The sequence below is a fragment of the Poecilia mexicana genome, unplaced genomic scaffold (genome assembly GCF_051168715.1).
Source record: "Poecilia mexicana isolate PSO_F unplaced genomic scaffold, ASM5116871v1 scaffold_18, whole genome shotgun sequence".
In the NCBI taxonomy this organism is placed as follows: Eukaryota; Metazoa; Chordata; class Actinopteri; order Cyprinodontiformes; family Poeciliidae; genus Poecilia; species Poecilia mexicana.
Window position 1 is genome coordinate 3,526,565 of NW_028263387.1, and position 16,819 is coordinate 3,543,383.

Sequence of the window (16,819 nt, forward strand, 5' to 3'; positions counted from 1 at the left end):
TATTGTGAGTATTTTTTTACGCTACATTTTCATTGGTCGTTTTCTATTTTAGATTCTGGTACTTATTTATTTAATTTTTAAAACTGGTAAATCTAGGGAAAAAAAATCAGGCTGGTTTCATCATTTTTTCATAATTACTGTTTGACCACAGGTTTCTGTTCTGCAGAACATGAAAATACGCAGATATCCAGCATCGCGTCAATTCAAATCAATATACAGTGTAAACAACACAGACATATCGACTTACAAAATAGAAAAAGCAGGATTACACGGTGGTTGTAGTAGAAAATGGGACTTTAATCTCATGATTCTGACTTAAATTTAATTCCGATCAAAGTCAAAATTACCTTGTTACTCTAAAAAAAAATAAAAATCAGCATTTTTGGGTGTGTCCTCTTCCGTAGCACATCATATTATAGCCATAACATGTATTCCTGTCTACCATAAATATTAATAAGTAGTAATTTCTACAATAACTACAATCAAAAGTCTTAACTAAAGATTTCTGTGATATGAACACTCGCTTCCGGATATGGAATGACGTTTTAGAACCTGTGTTTACGCCCTGTGGCCATGTGGGCCAGTTAGCCAATAGAACGACCCGCTGTAGGCGCGCGCAACTTGATTCAGGAAGCTGTCGTTGCGTTGTGGCGTCGCTCTTTTTCTTTTATTTCTCGTGGGAGAAACAAAGTAAGAAGGTCGAACCAAATCTTTTGATATTATTAAGCTGCTAAAGGAGGAACATCGAACAGAAAAAAAAATGTTCGTTGGGATCGAGACAACGAACATATTAGTGCTGGGGTCGGGAGACAATTTACATCAACAGGGTAAGGAAGGCTTTACGCTGGCTTGAGTAGGACTCATTTGAAAAGTATGCTTAACGAGTCAACATTTTGTTTTTAAATATTGCAATTTACCTACGTGCTACAAACATTAAAAGTTAAATATCACGGGGAAATTTGCCACTTTGCGGGGTTTTTTCCACTAAAATGTTATGGCGTCGATTAATTGAAGCTTTTCCCTTCAATCTTTCTACGCAGTTCTCGCCTCCTTCCCGCTGTGTGACGTGACAGAGGAAGATTTGACCCAGAATCCTCAGTTCTGTAAACTCTTGGCCACACTGACTCAACATGTGGACAGAAGTGGACTCACTGTCCCACTTAAAGCAGACCTGGAAAGGGTAAGAAAGTTCTTCAGCTTCCAGGTTCTGGATCCTGGTTCTGAGTTTTCTTCTGAAGAACATATGTTTTCACGTTCTTGATGTAACCGGATCTTTAAATCCTCTGTATAAAAAAGCATAACACCTTTTTCCCTCACTTTGAGGACAAATTAGACAACAAATTGTTTCTGTTTGCTTGATGCCAGATTGATTTGATTCTTTATTTTAAATAAATAAATAACTATATGTAATATAATATAATTACTTTGCCTTTAAGCAATTTGGGAAATCCCAGATGATGTTGTAATAACTTTGTAAACCTTGAATTCACAGTATTTGATCACAACACCATATGACCTATCAATTGTGAAGTGTGGGGGAAGTAGCATTATGCTGTGTGGACGTTTTGATGCAGAAAATACTGGTGAAGCAATATTTAAAAAAAAGCTTTCAGATGTCAGAAAATAAAACTTTAGGCACAAAGGAGAAATACAAATAGACAAATAAGAGCTATTTGTACCATAGGGAGATAATCTGTCTTATATTATACTCTCACATACCGCAGCTTTAACACAGTTTACTTATTTATCACAATTTATATTATTAATGCAACTTTCACTTACCGGTATATTAAATTATATTACATGGTTTCATAATATTGTGTGGCTTCAGAATTTATGGTCCCATCTCTTTGAAAGACCATCTGAGCAGCACTGGATCACCGAAATTTTGCAAAGTGTGTTTTCAATTGAACGGTCTGTTATGATTTTACCTTTCTGGTTTTCCAGACTTTCTACTGTGTGATGGTTCTGTGCCGTCAATCTCAGCATTGCTCATTAACAAAAACAGAATTACAGAGTCTTGTTGAGCTTTAAAGTCTTAGTAAAACAAAATCTTCATAGACAAAAATCTAGTTACTTGGTTACTTGTGTAGTAGAGACGTAAAGGGAGTATATGTATGTAATATATATATATATATATATATATATATATATATATATATATATATATAGGGAAAAAATGGGCTACTAGAACAAGACTGAAATGGGCGAGAGGTGAAAACATGGATCTGTTGGAATGCTACTATTCAAGTAACCCTAGTCAGAGAGGCTACACGTAAAGAATCTGGGAGGAATGGTTAGTTCGACATCCCCAGTCGACACTAACTGCCAAACAACTAGTAGCTCAGTGTTCCAACATCTGCAAACGTGGATTTTTGTCTACATACCTAGAGACTGGGTATGTAGCCACAGTAAGGAACGAACCATCAAAGCTGAACGAGGCAGCAACTGACCTGAGAGAGAGAATCGTGGCCGGAATGAACACCAGACAACCCCGACGCCAATTACAATGGCTGAGTGAAGTACCATCAGAAAGTCTAATTGAAGATGTGAATGCAGCATTGAGATCTATCCCTACCAACACCATAACAGAAACTAATGAGTTGATATACAACTCAGCATCAGTGATTCTTGAGATGCTTGGCTACAAGAGCAACCATGAGACCCAATACCCACCATGGAAAAGACTGTTAGAGGCTAAAATCAAGATAACAAGGAGGGAAGTGAGCCAACTGTCAGAGCTCCAAAGGGGTGCAAAGAAGTACAGCCAGATGCCCATACCTGAAGCACATGAAACTGCCAAACAAAGGCTCCAAGGCTTGGCCAGCTGCCTAAAAAGATACACGAGAGAGAATGAAGCCAGGAGGATTAACCGACTCTTCTCCACCCAACCAGCTAAAGTGTACTCCCAATGGCAGGGTACTAACAACAGAGCAGACCCACCAAGGCTTGGAGACTGGACAATACTGGAAAGGCATAAAGGGAGATGTCCCACAACAGCAATACACAGTGGCTAACCTCTCTATGAGAGGACAACAGCAACCTCCCTGAACAAGCCCTGGTAACCATCACTGTGGCAGATGTCCAAGAAAGAATCTCAGGTATGAAAAACTGGACCTGATATGATCCATGCCTACTGGCTTAAGAAAACTCACTGCCCTCCATGAGCGACTGGCAACTCAACTGAACCAGCTGCTACAAAATGGGACTCACCCTGAATGGTTAACTGAAGGGCGCACAATCGTGATCCAGAAGGATCCCTCAAAGGGTTCAGCTCATGTCAGGCATCATAGCGGCTAAGATAAGCGGGCACATGGATAAATACATGAGCATGGCACAGAAGGGCATCGGCATAAATAGCAGAGGAGCCAAGCACCAACTCCCTGTAGACCACACATTCGCCCGAGACTGCAAAACCCGACACACCAACCTGTGCACCGTTTGGATTGATTACAAGAAAGCCTATGACTCGATGCCACACTCCTGGATCATTGAATGCTTAGAGATGTACAACATCAATAGGACTCTAAGAGTCTTCATTGCAAACTCGATGGGGCTGTGGAAAACCACCCTTGAAGCCAACTGCAAACCACTTGCACAAGTGTCCATCAAATGTGGCATATACCAAGGAAATGCTCTGTCCCCACTGCTGTTCTGCATAGGGCTGAACCCCCTCAGCCAAATAATCAACAAGACTGGCTACAGATACCGACTCAAGAATGGGGCCACAACCAGTCACCTCCTCTACATGGACATCAAGCTGTACTCCAAGAGCGAGTGAGACATCGACTCACTGATCCACACAACCAGGATCTACAGCACTGACATTGGGATGTCATTCGGACTAGAGAAGTGTGGTTGGATGGTTACAAAGAGAGGGAAGGTCGTCCATACAGAAGGGGTCTCGCTCCCAGAAGGAACAATAGCAGACATTGAGGACAATTACAAGTACCTGGGAATACCACAAGCAAATGGCAACCTTGATGAGGTCACAAGGAAAGGAGCCATAGCCAAATACCTCCAACAAATAAGGCAAGTCCTGAGAAGCCAGCTCAATGGCAAGAACAAGATCCATGCAATAAACAGCTATGCCTTACCAGTAATCAGGTACCCTGCCAGAATAATTAGCTGGCCAATGGAAGAGATAAAGGCCACGGATGTTAAGACTCGGAAGCTACTAACCATGCATGGAGGGTTCCACCCCAAATCCAGCACCCTGAGACTGTACACGAGCCGTAAGGAAGGAGGCAGAGGACTAGTGAGTGTGAAAGCCACTGTCCTGGACGAAACATCCAAGATCCATAAATACATCAAGGACAAAGCCTCAACAGACGATGTGCTCAACGAATGTCTGAGGCAATGGGGAACAGAGGATGAGGTGCTGGAGGTACCATCATGGGAGGACAAGTCTCTACATGGGATGTACCACCGACAAATAACTGAAGTGGCTGATATCTGGAAATCCTACCAATGACTGGAAAAAGCTGGACTCAAGGACAGCATGGAGGCCCTCATCCTGGCTGCCCAGGAACAGGGCATGTATGTACGGTGGTGGATGTATTGCTACATCCACCACCGTTGTAGTGGATGTAGCAATACCAAGTAGCAATACCAAGTGACTACAACATCAGGAAAAAGGAGCATGAGAAACTGGAGAAATACCAGGGCCTCAGAGAGGAACTGGAAAAGACCTGGAAGGTGAAGACCACAGTGGTGCCTGTGGCCATCGGGACCCTTGGGGCAGTCACCCCCAAACTGGAGCAGTGGCTAAAACAGATCCCAGGAACAACATCAGACATCTCAGTCCAGAAATGTGCAGTTCTAGGCACAGCCAAGACACTGGAGGAACCCTCAAGCTCCCAGGCCTCTGGTAGAGGACCCGAGCTCAGAGGATGAAAGAGAGAGAGACCACCCGCGGAGGGTGAGAAGGGAATTATATATGTGTGTGTGTGTGTGTGTGTGTGTGTGTGTGTGTGCGTGCGCCTGGTGGTCGGGGGTTCAGCAAATTTTCTGGGGCAAACCCTGCAGAAAAGTCGGTGTTTTGGGATGGGTGTCTCTAAGCCGTGATCTAAATCTTTTAGAGAATTTGTGACCAGGCTTAAGATGGATGGATGATGTTTCAACCAGTTAATATGGAACATTTATCCATTTACCAATGTTTTTGAGAGAAAAACCTCAAAATAAGTCAAACATGTGCACCTAATTCTTGGTATTAGTCAGTTCTATTATGCATGATTATTCTACATTGGAAAACAAAAGAAATTACAGCCATATCCCTGATGAGTGAATGTAAACTATCTAATAATTCTACCTTGATTTTTATAAGCTGAGTATTTAATGAGTCAATTACCAGGTTGTGACACACTGACCTCTACTGGCACACAGAAAGAAGTGCAGAAACATTGAGGGTTTAGGTGTGTGTGTTGTGTCTGTGTGTAGGCTGAGCAGAAGCTGCAGAGCCAGAAGCGCCAGTGGCTCCGCTCTGAGAGCCTCCACAGAGGACTGCAGGAGATGATCCAGGAGTTCTACGTCCGGAAGCACAACTCCACCGTTCCCCCTGACCAGAACATGGTAGATCCCACTAACTTGTCTGGAGTAAATTTGGATTTTAAAACTTTACCATCATTGTTTCCATGTAGTACAAACAAATCCTGTTATAAATGAATGGAGTTATTGGGTTATACTTGAATATGTTGCTAAGGAGTCTTTGCTACAGTTCTATGAAACAATGGAGAGGTGTCTGCGTGTGACTCGGTGTGCCAAGCAGCTGGATCCCAGCAGCACCACAAGTCAGGACCAGCCATCCGTTCTGGGCCTAACGCCCCAACAAGTGCTCCAGCTCCTGCCTTCAGAAAAGGTACATTCCCGGAAAAAGCAGATTTTCCAACAGTCTGACTTTAGATTGTTTCCCTGACTCTACTCTATCTTCCACAGAATGTCCAACGAATGAAACAGGGTCTTCCCAGACAGCTGGAGAGACGTCTGAAGGAGAAGTGTCTGAGCCTCGTCTCTTATTATCAGCCTGAATGGGGTAGTTGTCCATCCACTGACCATATAACTGCACAGTTTGACATTTCGAAAAATAAACTTGCTCAATGGAAACACGACAATTTTGATTTCGATTTTACACTTTTTACACACGAGAGTTGCGTCATCAACAACTGGATGTTGCCACTGACACAAACCAGGTGACAGGAAGTAGTTGGAGGACAATGATGCAGCATGTTTATTGCATGAACAAACTTTTCCACGTGTGATTTTAATTGCTTTTCTTACTTAACGGAAATACCTCAATTGCAAAATTGTGTTTTTCGACATTACCAGAATATTGACCAAGTCTTCGTTATATTTGTCGTAGAGACGCAGCTAATGCTACATTCACTTTTAGTATCTTTAGCAGGCTTCGTTGTCCTGCACTCACTCCCAGGTCATCTGTACTGTCTTCTAGAGAATGAGAGTGAGGGTCTGAAGACCAACAAGCTGTCTCACCTGTCCACCCTGCTGGACAAAGACAAGAAAAGAACAGAGCTGCTGAAGGAGACGTGTCGAGAAAACACTGTCCTGTTGCAAAGACAAACCCAACTCTACCTCTCTGTAAGAAAATGTACAGTAGTTCACTCTATGCTTTTACATTTTTTTAATGCATTCTTTATTAATAGTTTCCAATCCACAGTTATTGAACAGGTCCTACTCCAAGCTGTATGCTTATTGGTTTTAATTATATTAAGTAGTGTGTGTTTGTGTAAAGAGAGAGGAGCAAAATGGGCCAAAAGAAGATTTGCTTGCTCTGAAAAGGGCGTGGCATATGTTAGCATCATTTTAGAACCCGGAAATGTTTTTGGTGCAAATAGCCAACATGGATGCAAGGAACATCCTAAGAAAAAAGGTGCAAATTAACGACAAAGTATTTGCGAAGAATCAAATGTGTGTCTGTCTGCCTGGAACCCATTCAGATACGGGATCAGGTCAAGTTGTTTGTATGTCAGATTTCAGCAACAAGGCAGATCAAAGTGCTTCACATGATAAAAATGCAACACAATAAACAAACAGAAAAACATTACATTGCAGTGGCAGAATAAAGAAAAGTGATTGAAAACTTGCAATCCAGACTAGAATTAACGATGTTCCAGATATTAGTGATCAAAGGAAAGTCTAAACAAATGGTGTTTTAGGTTTTGATTTCAAACACTTTTGGGGACATTTTTGCAGTAATTAATGCAACTTAACATTAATGTGTAGATGAGTTTCTTTAAATCTTGCTGAGATAAAAGTCCTGTAATCCTAGGAATGTTCTAGACGTGGTAGAAGGCCAACTTTGCAAATGTCTTTATGTGTCCCTGAATGTTCAGGTCAGAGTTCATCACTACTCCCAGATTCCAGACCTGATCTACAGATCTAGCTGTAAGAACTGAAGCCGTGTGCCGATTCCTAATCCTTGATCTTGACCATTCTTTAGGTCCAAAGATAATGTCAGTCATGTTTCTAAGACTCTTGAAGGAGCACCAGTGGCACAGGGAAAAAGTCTGCATATTTTGGAAAGCCATATTGTTTTTTAAGCAGGACAATGCTCCACTGTGTGGCTTGACAAAAAATAACACTGCTTAACCCAACTGAGAACTTGTCAAACTTTCTTAATGGGAGACTTTCAGTGAAGGAAAGTAGTACAGATGCCTCTCTGACCAGTGCCTGCAGGCTGTGAGTGCTGCCATCATCAGCAGATCAGATTGTGAAGAAAAGTCCTGTGACTGTAACAGAGAAGAAGAGTTGCTACTTTGGTTGCAACTTTATTCATTTCTTTATATAATTTTGAAGTGTCAGAAATGGTTTTTTTCCCTTTTAACAGATCAAAAATAAATACTATAATAATGCCAGTAATCTGTGCACACAGATGCTCTTGTAAGGAAGACACGTCAATTTTTTCAGATTTTTATTAATATTTTGGATTAACAAAGAGGACTTTGGTAAAGACAATTATGATAATGTGAATATAATAAAATGGCTCCACATCTTAGATTTTTACTTAAATTCTACATGGAAATAAAAGGAATAATTGACCACATTTTTCTTCTGAAAAGATAGATCTAGAATTTTCCATAGAGCTTCCTTAGCAATGAACAGTTCAGTGTTTCATGAAGCTTTCATCACCCTGCCTGCAGTGAAGAAGACCTGGGTGAAAATGTTAATGCAACAATATGAGATATTTCTCTGATCTCACCAACATATTTGCATATTGGCAGAAGACCTTCATCATGTTATTAGGTTGAGCTGAATTCCAATCTTTGATGCCACAGAATGACTCTGTTTATAAACCTGAACCTCTTTATGGTAAAGATCTCAAGAAGCTGTTGAAATGATTCCTAGTGAATCCATGGGGGCCGATAATCTAATGAACATGTAAGACATACTGGGTCATCATAGTTTTGGCTGTTTTATAATTAGAAACCACAGGATTTTTGTGAACATTTTGCTACGATTAAGGTCGAAAATAAACTGGAAAATCTACATTCTTTGGCCAGTTTATTCCATTGTTCCACTGTAAATACTTCCCCATTAGTTTCTTTTTTTTACAATTCTATTTTGTGTTTCCTTCACAAACCAGGAGCTGATTAAATGCATCCAGCTGCTCCAGACGCTCATCTTGGATCACAGGCTGAAGATCCAGACAGACCTGGACGGGAAGAAATTGGATTACTTTGAAGGCAAATGTGAACTGGTCTTGCAGAAGATAAAGTGAGGCTGCTTCAGTTGTTTGAGTTTTTTATTCATATGTTCAAGACTTGTTTGGGTGGGACACTTAGCCGTGTCTCGTATTTCTAAACATGCTTGTTCTTCCTTTGGAGAACTGAGATGGTGGAAATTCAGCTGGACACCTACTCTCTTGACACAATTTCTGCTCACCGAAAAATAAGGCAAGAGGATTTTTGTCTCATCTCTACTCACCAAACACTTGTTTTTCCACTAGTTTTTGGTAGAACCCGCGCTTTTACCGAGTCTTATTTCCAAATGTAATGCTTTGTGCTGTCTCACTGTTGCAGGGAGAAGCTGGAGAGCGAGCTGACGGCTTGTAAAGCAGAGAAGCAGGCGTTGGAGATGAAGCTGTCATCGTTTGAGATCTTGGGGAAAGCGTTTGAGGCGTTGGCCGACGAGTACTGTAGATTACGGCAGGAGATAGACATGAAAAACTGGGCTCTGAAAGAACTGACCAAGTACAATGAAAAATAGCTCTTGTCTGATATGGAATTCACTGTTGGGACTCCCTTCTTTTTGAATTAAGCAGTTCCGCAGAAAGATAATGCGGCACTAGTGATAGAAAGTGCTGTGGACATTTGGTTCATTGAATTTTTATTGCGGAGTTCTTCCAATAACACATCTTAGTTTAAATACTCAAATAAGCATCTATAGTCCATAACTACTGCAATCCTACTTTATACCAACTAAAGTTCAAAGTCCTCTTCTGTAATTACATGTCGTTTTCCTTGGAAGGTGTTGTGTATGTGGTTCATATTGATGTATAATTAAATTGTTATATATAGAATATTGTGATGTGTGTGATTTGATCATGCTGAAGGCTTCATAGGTTTGTTGGAGAACATTAAAGAACAAACTACTTCATTAGGACTGAGGAACACCGGCAAAAAGATCAAGAAATAAGGCTTAGGTACTTCAAAGTACTTTAATCCTTTGTCAGTGATAAGTAGAACATCTGGCCTGTAATTCTGTTCCATCAATGTCCCAATCAGAATTTCATAGAAAAAAACAAAAAAACTTTAGGGCTAGCTCAAAATTTTCTTAACATTGGGAGATGGGTAATCGACCAATACTCGCCTGAGAAACGGATCTTATTCACAGATCTTATCTTCCTCCGCAAATGTCTGAAAACCAGCTGCTGTCCACTTTTGCTCTGCTGTGATGGAGGTCTGACTGATAGACCCCCCACCAGGTCATTTCTGCATGTGTGCGGTTAATAATCACCCCACTTTTGCCAACTTAATGACTTAGTCACTGTATTTAGTGACTTTTCAGTCAATGTCAATTGTATCATCCAAACTTTAAATTGGCAGATTAGGCTTTTAAAAAATTGGCCAGAAAACTAGTCGGTGCACACCTAATAAAATACAACCACTGGAGCATTAACAATAATAATATAAAGACCATATGTGGTATAAGCTGTATTGTATGTGAATTGGATTTAATTATATTGCACTGTGTTGACTTTTTCTTTTGATAGATTTCTCTAAGAACTTTGATACAGTGGATCACTTCATCGTCTAAGAACAGTTTGATGGTTTGCAAACTACTTTAGCTGGAACCCAGGCTATGCAGATGGTTCAGTTTATCCACAAGGGAGAACCACAAGGTTCTGTACTAGGCCCTTTGTTATTTATGTTTTGATTAAATTATTTTGGAAAGGATATTTCAAATGTAGCTGTTCATTTTTATGCAGATGACACAGTCATATATTGCTTTGCACCTATAGCCTGTGTTTGCTACTGTATATCCAGAATGCATTTAATAGAAACTTCGTCAACTTCAGCTTGTCTTGAACAAAGCTTATGTTTTTAGCAACCCAACATCAGCAAGGTCAAACCAGTCTGTCGTCATTAGAAATGCTAGTCAACTTGTTGAGTAATGCTCAACAAGTTGAACTTGTTGAGTATTACTAGTTCAAATGTTCAAATGTATGGAGTTACTAATTGATGGCAAATGCTTTAAATTATTCAGTATAATGTGAATAAACTGAGGTTTTTACTCGAATTTTATTTTTTTAAACAAATCCTGCTTTTATTTTGGGCTAAACCAGAAATTTGTGGAGTCAAGTTTTCTTACAGTTGTTGACTATTAGCTTTTTTTGTCTCCCTACCTCATGGAACAGTTTTCAAGCACAGCTGAAACTTAAAAAAACTGCTCTGGATGTATGTTAGATGGTGATAGGTCCCATCACATTGCAGACGTGCAATTATATTGAGTGTCTTTGTCTACATTTTATTGTATGTCTTTGTGTCCGTGTTTCAGCTGTTTTATGTATGATGCCATTTATGGCAAAATCTCTCTTGTAAAAGATGTATTTTGATCTTAGTTGGGGAAACCTATTTAAATAGAAGTTATTATTTAAAGAAGCTTAATAGAGAGGTTATTAAATAACATAGTTAACGCTGAACATCTGTAAATACTGTTTATTTGTTGCAATTTTCAGTATCATCCACAAGATGGCACTGTGTAATCATTTTTCATATGGTTACCTTGAACGATTGCGATTGCGGGGAAAATTGTACAAGGTGGTCGTTTAAAATTAGTATAGTTTTTTTTTAAGAACTCAAACGAGTGAAAGTCCTGCTTGGCAACATTTTACACATAAATATAAGTTAAATATTTAGCTAAAGCCCTCTTTTCTTTCCTTCCTCATTCACAATCTTCGGTAAGACCCCTCGACACTGACAACCGGAAGTATGTAGTGAAACATCTCGAACCGTTAAACCCTCTCTGCTCTCATCACTACCGCCACCATCATCACCATCCCCATCATCAGCAGCAGGAGCAGCAGCAGCCCCGCCTCAGGACGTGGACCGCTGGCTGGCTGGTTCCTCCCCGACTCAACCTCCCCCACATCTGGCGGGCTGTCAGCACACTGAACTGCCGCTCCGTTCGCCCCGGCGCGGCATGCCCACATCCGCGCCGTATCGCGACAAGAACCAAGAGAAGCGAACTTGAACCGGAGCACCGCTATGTCTGAGGTGCGGAAATTCACAAAGAGGCTGAGCAAGCCGGGGACGGCCGCGGAAGTCAGGCAGAGCGTCTCGGAGGCAGTGAGGAGCACCGTGGACCTGGTGGTGAGCACTCCGCGCCCTCTAGCTAGACTCGGGCAGAGACAGCAACTTCTCATTCCTTCCGCCCTTCATAGGCTGGAAAATTAACTTGCCCAAATTTTCTTCCTCTACGCTTTTTTCCCCTCCTTTTGCTCTCTGTCTTTACTTTGTCTCCTTTCATTGATTCTGTCTCCAGGCAGCATCCCGTGTGTATTGAGGGGTTTATGACTAAAACCCCTGATTCACCTGCATGCTCAGCGGTCGCTCTTGAATTTGCTGCAGCCGTAGAGGGCTGTGACTTTGTCCCGAATCACACGTGTACCTCTCCCCTCCCCAGGCCACTCGAGTGGGGCTCCTTTTGTGTGCAGGCGGATGTGGAGCAGAGCCAGTTAAACAGCTGCAGCATGGCTCCTTAGTCCCAGACAAACCAGGCTGGTATCTATAGAACTGCTGCATTGTGGTTGCCATGTGGATGAGCTGCACCGGTGGTGCCTTGATTCTGCTGAGGCAGCATTTAACTGTGTTTCATGACAGCAAATCGTTGTTGTGACATTTGTGTGGCAGGACTTATGCACCAAGTGTTGTTTTTTGTTTAAACTGAAGCCATCTGTTAACACTTCCACTCCAATTTAGTCATTATGTGGCACAAACTGTCATCCGGACAGCTTTGACTTTCGGAGCTATGTGGTTCTTAAACTGTTGGCATTAGTTATCTACAAGAATAATATGAAGCAAATTAGCTGTAATGTAGAGCTATAAGTCCAAGCAACCAATAATATGACAATTCTAACCTTGACATTTTAAGATTCCCCTCGGAAACTGAATCGAGAAAAAAGTTTCATATACCTGGTCAGGAACCTAACCATGTCCAGATAGCAAGATGGAAAAATCAGTACCACAGGTTCACATGTATCGGCGTTTACATCGGTATCGGCTGATTTTAGTCTTTTTTTTGTCAATGTATTGGCATTGGTCTGGTCTCGTAAGTAAAACTGGGAACACAATGTTTATATCCACACAGCAAATTTGGAAGTGTTCCATCAACTCCTACAGGGTTGAATTCAACACTTTGAAAGTGTCTATTTTGGTCCACTCTGGATGGTGTAGAAATTACACTTTTGAAAGTGTTATTTGTGATACAGTTGAATCAACATCACAGTAGTTGAAATTAAACACACATCAGTGTTGAATAACCCAACACTAGTGTATTTTGTCAAAAGTTAACACTATGATCGTGTTAATCTTACAGAACATTGTAAAGTATATATCAACATAGAAATCTGAGTTTTAAAATACTACTGGCAGGGTGTGCTGTGGTGGTGCAGGGGTTAAGCACAACCCACATATGGAGGCTCTAGTTTTCAATGTGGCTGTCGTGGGTTCGCTTCCCAGTCTTCCCCTTCTCTCATTACCCACTTTTCTTTTGTCAATTTACTACCAAATAAAAGCCACTAGAGCAATTAAAACCTTTTTTCCCAGAAACTACTGGCTATCAATAATCCCCAAATTCATTTTAAAAGACATTAGATGCCACTTGAATCTACAAAAACACCAGCACCAGTTGCGGTATGTAATCTACTTTTATTTCAAAACAACATCAAACAGCACTGACAGCAATATACAACAAAGGCCATTCATTCATGGTACTTTGCACTGCTTTGAAAGTTCATTGGAAGCGGCCATGGATGGTCTTGTGATCACTGATGGTGAAGTATCTTTGGTGCTGCTCTTATTTTCACCAACATGCAGGAGGAAGGGCTGTCCTGGTTCCACACCAATGAGGAAGGATTCAACACTGGCTCCCATCTTTGGCAAAATGCTAAGAAGACAAATAATAAAAATGATTTACTATATAGAGCACAGCTCCATTCAAATCGCAAACGAAGCCAATAAGAAAGTGCTTCTAGACTTAGGATCATTAGAGTAACACATACCTGCACATATCTGACAACATGGTTAACACAAACTCTTTAGGGAAACTACTAACACTCATGTTGTTGAATTAGACTAAACAAGTGTTGAATTAACACTGTATTTTAACATAGTACACTTACACTGGAAATCTAACACTTTTCAATTTGCTGTGCATCTTGTTGGTGATGGCCTTTCGTTTGGAAGAAGGTAAGAGGAGCTGTGTGGTATTTGTTTGTTTGGCCATGTGACTGTGATCGTGATACAGCAAAGGATTGTCTGGTGATTAAGTGAAGTAGAGAAGCAATGTCAGCTGTGTGGTCGTTTTTTTCCCCCCTCTGTGGTGTTGAAATAGTAGCGATAGGTAAATACTGGCTAGCAGAAATATCAATGTCGAATAACGATATTGGCCCAAATTTTGAAATCAATGCATCTGAAATCGGAAAAGCTGCAATCAGATAGAAATTGAGGAAAGTGCCAATCAGAGACTATGTTTTAAACGCATAACAACCAAATGTGTGAGATGGTTTGGTGAGAAAAGGCGGTTTCTCCCTCCTGAACGCCTGACCTCAGAGAACCTTCCTGTCGTTCTTCCCAACTTGCGACTTGGAAATGTTTGCTTCAAACGTCCAGGGCATTTTGGAAAAATATGTTATTTTTCTTTTTAGTGACAGATCATAAGAAACAGAAGTTTTTCTATAGGATATAGAGTATGAAAGAATGTTTTTTTTTTGGTTTACCATGCTCTATATCATCATCATTTTGTCACCAGATTCAGTGGTGCCCCATTTTTGGTTTACTGATAGAATCCACCAGATTATTACTTACAATCTCTGGTATCTGCAATAATTCATGATGTCATGCACAGTAATAAGGTTCGCAGGGCCCACAGCATCACAGATCTCACACCAAACCTAACTCGTTGTTCCTTTGTTCGCTCTGTGTTTGCAAGCCTGTAGTCTTATGATGATCATCTCCTGCAGTGTGACGCAGGAAGAACTCCCCAGTGGAATAATCTTGTGATTAGGTTGAGTTTCCTTAAACAGAGCTGGTGAAGGGAAGGATGTGTTTTTGCGCTCCGCACCACGTGGGGTGGTGTGTTTACTTTCTGCTACCGGAAGAGGAGCAGGGACTGGCCGAAGACTTTAAGGAGGAGAACAAACGGTGTTTTGTGAAGGGTGGATGGTCTGGGTTCCTCTCTCACATGGGGATTCCCTCAGGCATGCTGTGGCCATCCTTTCACTGTGTGACTGTCATTGTTGGTTCAGTCATTCCTGTCGAGGAAGCTTTAGTTATGACTGAGTGCGCTGAATGATAATCTCTCATCAGGTTTATGTTTTTCTTGGGCAGAATCAAACCTGTTCCTGGAAGTTTGACGGAAATAAATCGTGGAGAATGTCGTTCTGGCCTTCTGTTCTTGTGCTTGAAACAAATATTCTTTTTGAAGGATTCTTCCTTTGGACATTTCTTTTTTTATTGACTTTCTCTTCCTTCCTTCCTTGTATCAATTTCTTGAGTTTTCAAGCTGTGGCACATTCTGAAGACCAATTAATTCTTCACAACTTTATTCGACTGAAAGTTTAGAAAACAACCCAATGAATTAGTGCTGTAGAATTTAGTCGGGAAAATTGATTTTGGGGATCTTAAGTACGCTAAACATTTTCAAAGTTAGCAAAAGTGCTAATTGAAAAGTTTGCTTTGCTATTAGCAGACTAGTGGAAGTATGGCCACCGCAGCTTCATTCTCCTTTCTCTTCACAGCAGTTGTAGTTTGAGGGTCTAATGTAACAAAATGTGAAAAATGTGTGTTAATAATGTTGCAAAGCACAGTAAATAAATAGGTGAGGTTGTAAAACTGAGTACACGTGTAAAGGGTAAAAAATAATCTTGTTTCAGACTTCATTTTGCTCTAATCAAGTATCTTTGATTTCACTAATTAATCTATGCAAAGGCAAGCAGGTACCATGGTGATGTTCACATCAGTTTCTCTGAACTTTAGCACATTGGTCACTGCCTTCTCAGTCAGGTGTGAGCCTGTAGGGCAGAGTGGGTTCAACTGGCTAAATGCTTTATTGAGGACAGAGCATGAATGCATTTGGAAAGTAAACTCCTTACATGCATTCAACTAAGATGTCCTTCTTGCATATTAATATGTTTAATGGAGATTGGGACAGTGAGAGTGACTCCATTACCTCATGAAACGTGATTGTTTTGATGTTGTGTGATTTATTTAATGGAGTTATAAATCAGTTGGTTTAACAAGTGTTCTTGAGGAGCAAGACTGACCATCATTCCAGCCTGAACAGAACACTGTTAGAAACTTCAGGTTGGGTTTTCCTTCTATTGGTTTATATTAATCAGTTTAAACATCACTCACCTCTTCTTGTTTTGTCTCCTCAGGAGAATGAATTCCTGCATCAATGCTTGTGTACCTTTTTCTATCACACTTTTTTTCCCCTCTCAACTTTGAAGCTTTATCTTCTTTTGGAGGGTGTCAGTGACTGTCTGCTGGACAACTGATTGTCTGTTACATAATTAGTTAGCATGTTATTAAGTAAATGTAACTTTTGGATGATATTCTCATTTATTGAGCTGCACCAGTCAATTCATTACCTACTAAGAAGATAAATTGACCAAACAGGAAGCAGAGTTCAGCATATTGGGTATGGATTTATTACATCAGGAGGTCTTGTGACTGAAACACTTTAACCTGTCGACACAAAAGTATCTACTGAAGTGATTTACTGCTGCATTATACTGCTACAGTGGAGGCATTGATCATGTTTTTTCCACATGTCTTATCCTTTGTGTTTTCAACTCAGAAACTACATTCCCCTTTATAGAAAAGGAAAACAAAAGGCCAGGTGGAAAGAAGACGTTTGTTTGAAAAAGAACGGCCTCTGATCGGTTGATAAGTAACATTGTGAGCATAAGGCTAGCAGCAGAGCAGCAGACTTTTTCCACACAGTTGGTTAAGGATCTGTCGTTCAGGCAGCACTCCAGGTTGAGCTCTGGGTCGTTTTTGTCTTGACAGAGATCCACAACTCTGAATCATTTTGGAAACCATCAAGGAAAAGAAGACTCCATCTAATCCTGCGGAAGATC

At 40.7% G+C, this 16,819-nt stretch overlaps 2 protein-coding genes across 4 annotated transcripts in view; both read left to right on the forward strand.

The window, feature by feature from the left end:
* Positions 1 to 567: 567 nt before the first annotated feature.
* Positions 568 to 9,535, forward strand: haus4 (HAUS augmin-like complex, subunit 4). The gene is made up of 9 exons (XM_014991563.2): positions 568 to 827; positions 1,041 to 1,180; positions 5,440 to 5,571; positions 5,717 to 5,857; positions 5,935 to 6,031; positions 6,449 to 6,594; positions 8,600 to 8,730; positions 8,841 to 8,909; positions 9,036 to 9,535. The coding sequence occupies exons 1-9, from the start codon at positions 761 to 763 to the stop codon at positions 9,220 to 9,222; spliced, it is 1,110 nt and encodes a 369-aa protein (XP_014847049.2). The 5' UTR covers positions 568 to 760; the 3' UTR covers positions 9,223 to 9,535.
* Positions 9,536 to 11,499: 1,964 nt separating this feature from the next.
* The window catches only part of dock11 (dedicator of cytokinesis 11), an 82,202-nt gene continuing 76,882 nt past the window's right edge, over positions 11,500 to 16,819 (forward strand). For 2 of the 3 annotated variants that reach the window (XM_014991564.2, XM_014991566.2), the window contains exon 1: positions 11,503 to 11,828. In XM_014991564.2, the coding sequence (XP_014847050.2) occupies positions 11,724 to 11,828 (105 nt within the window). In that variant the 5' untranslated portion in view covers positions 11,503 to 11,723. Of the gene's footprint in view, positions 11,829 to 16,819 lie in introns of all 3 variants that reach the window. The other variant, XM_014991568.2, reaches the window with a different exon arrangement.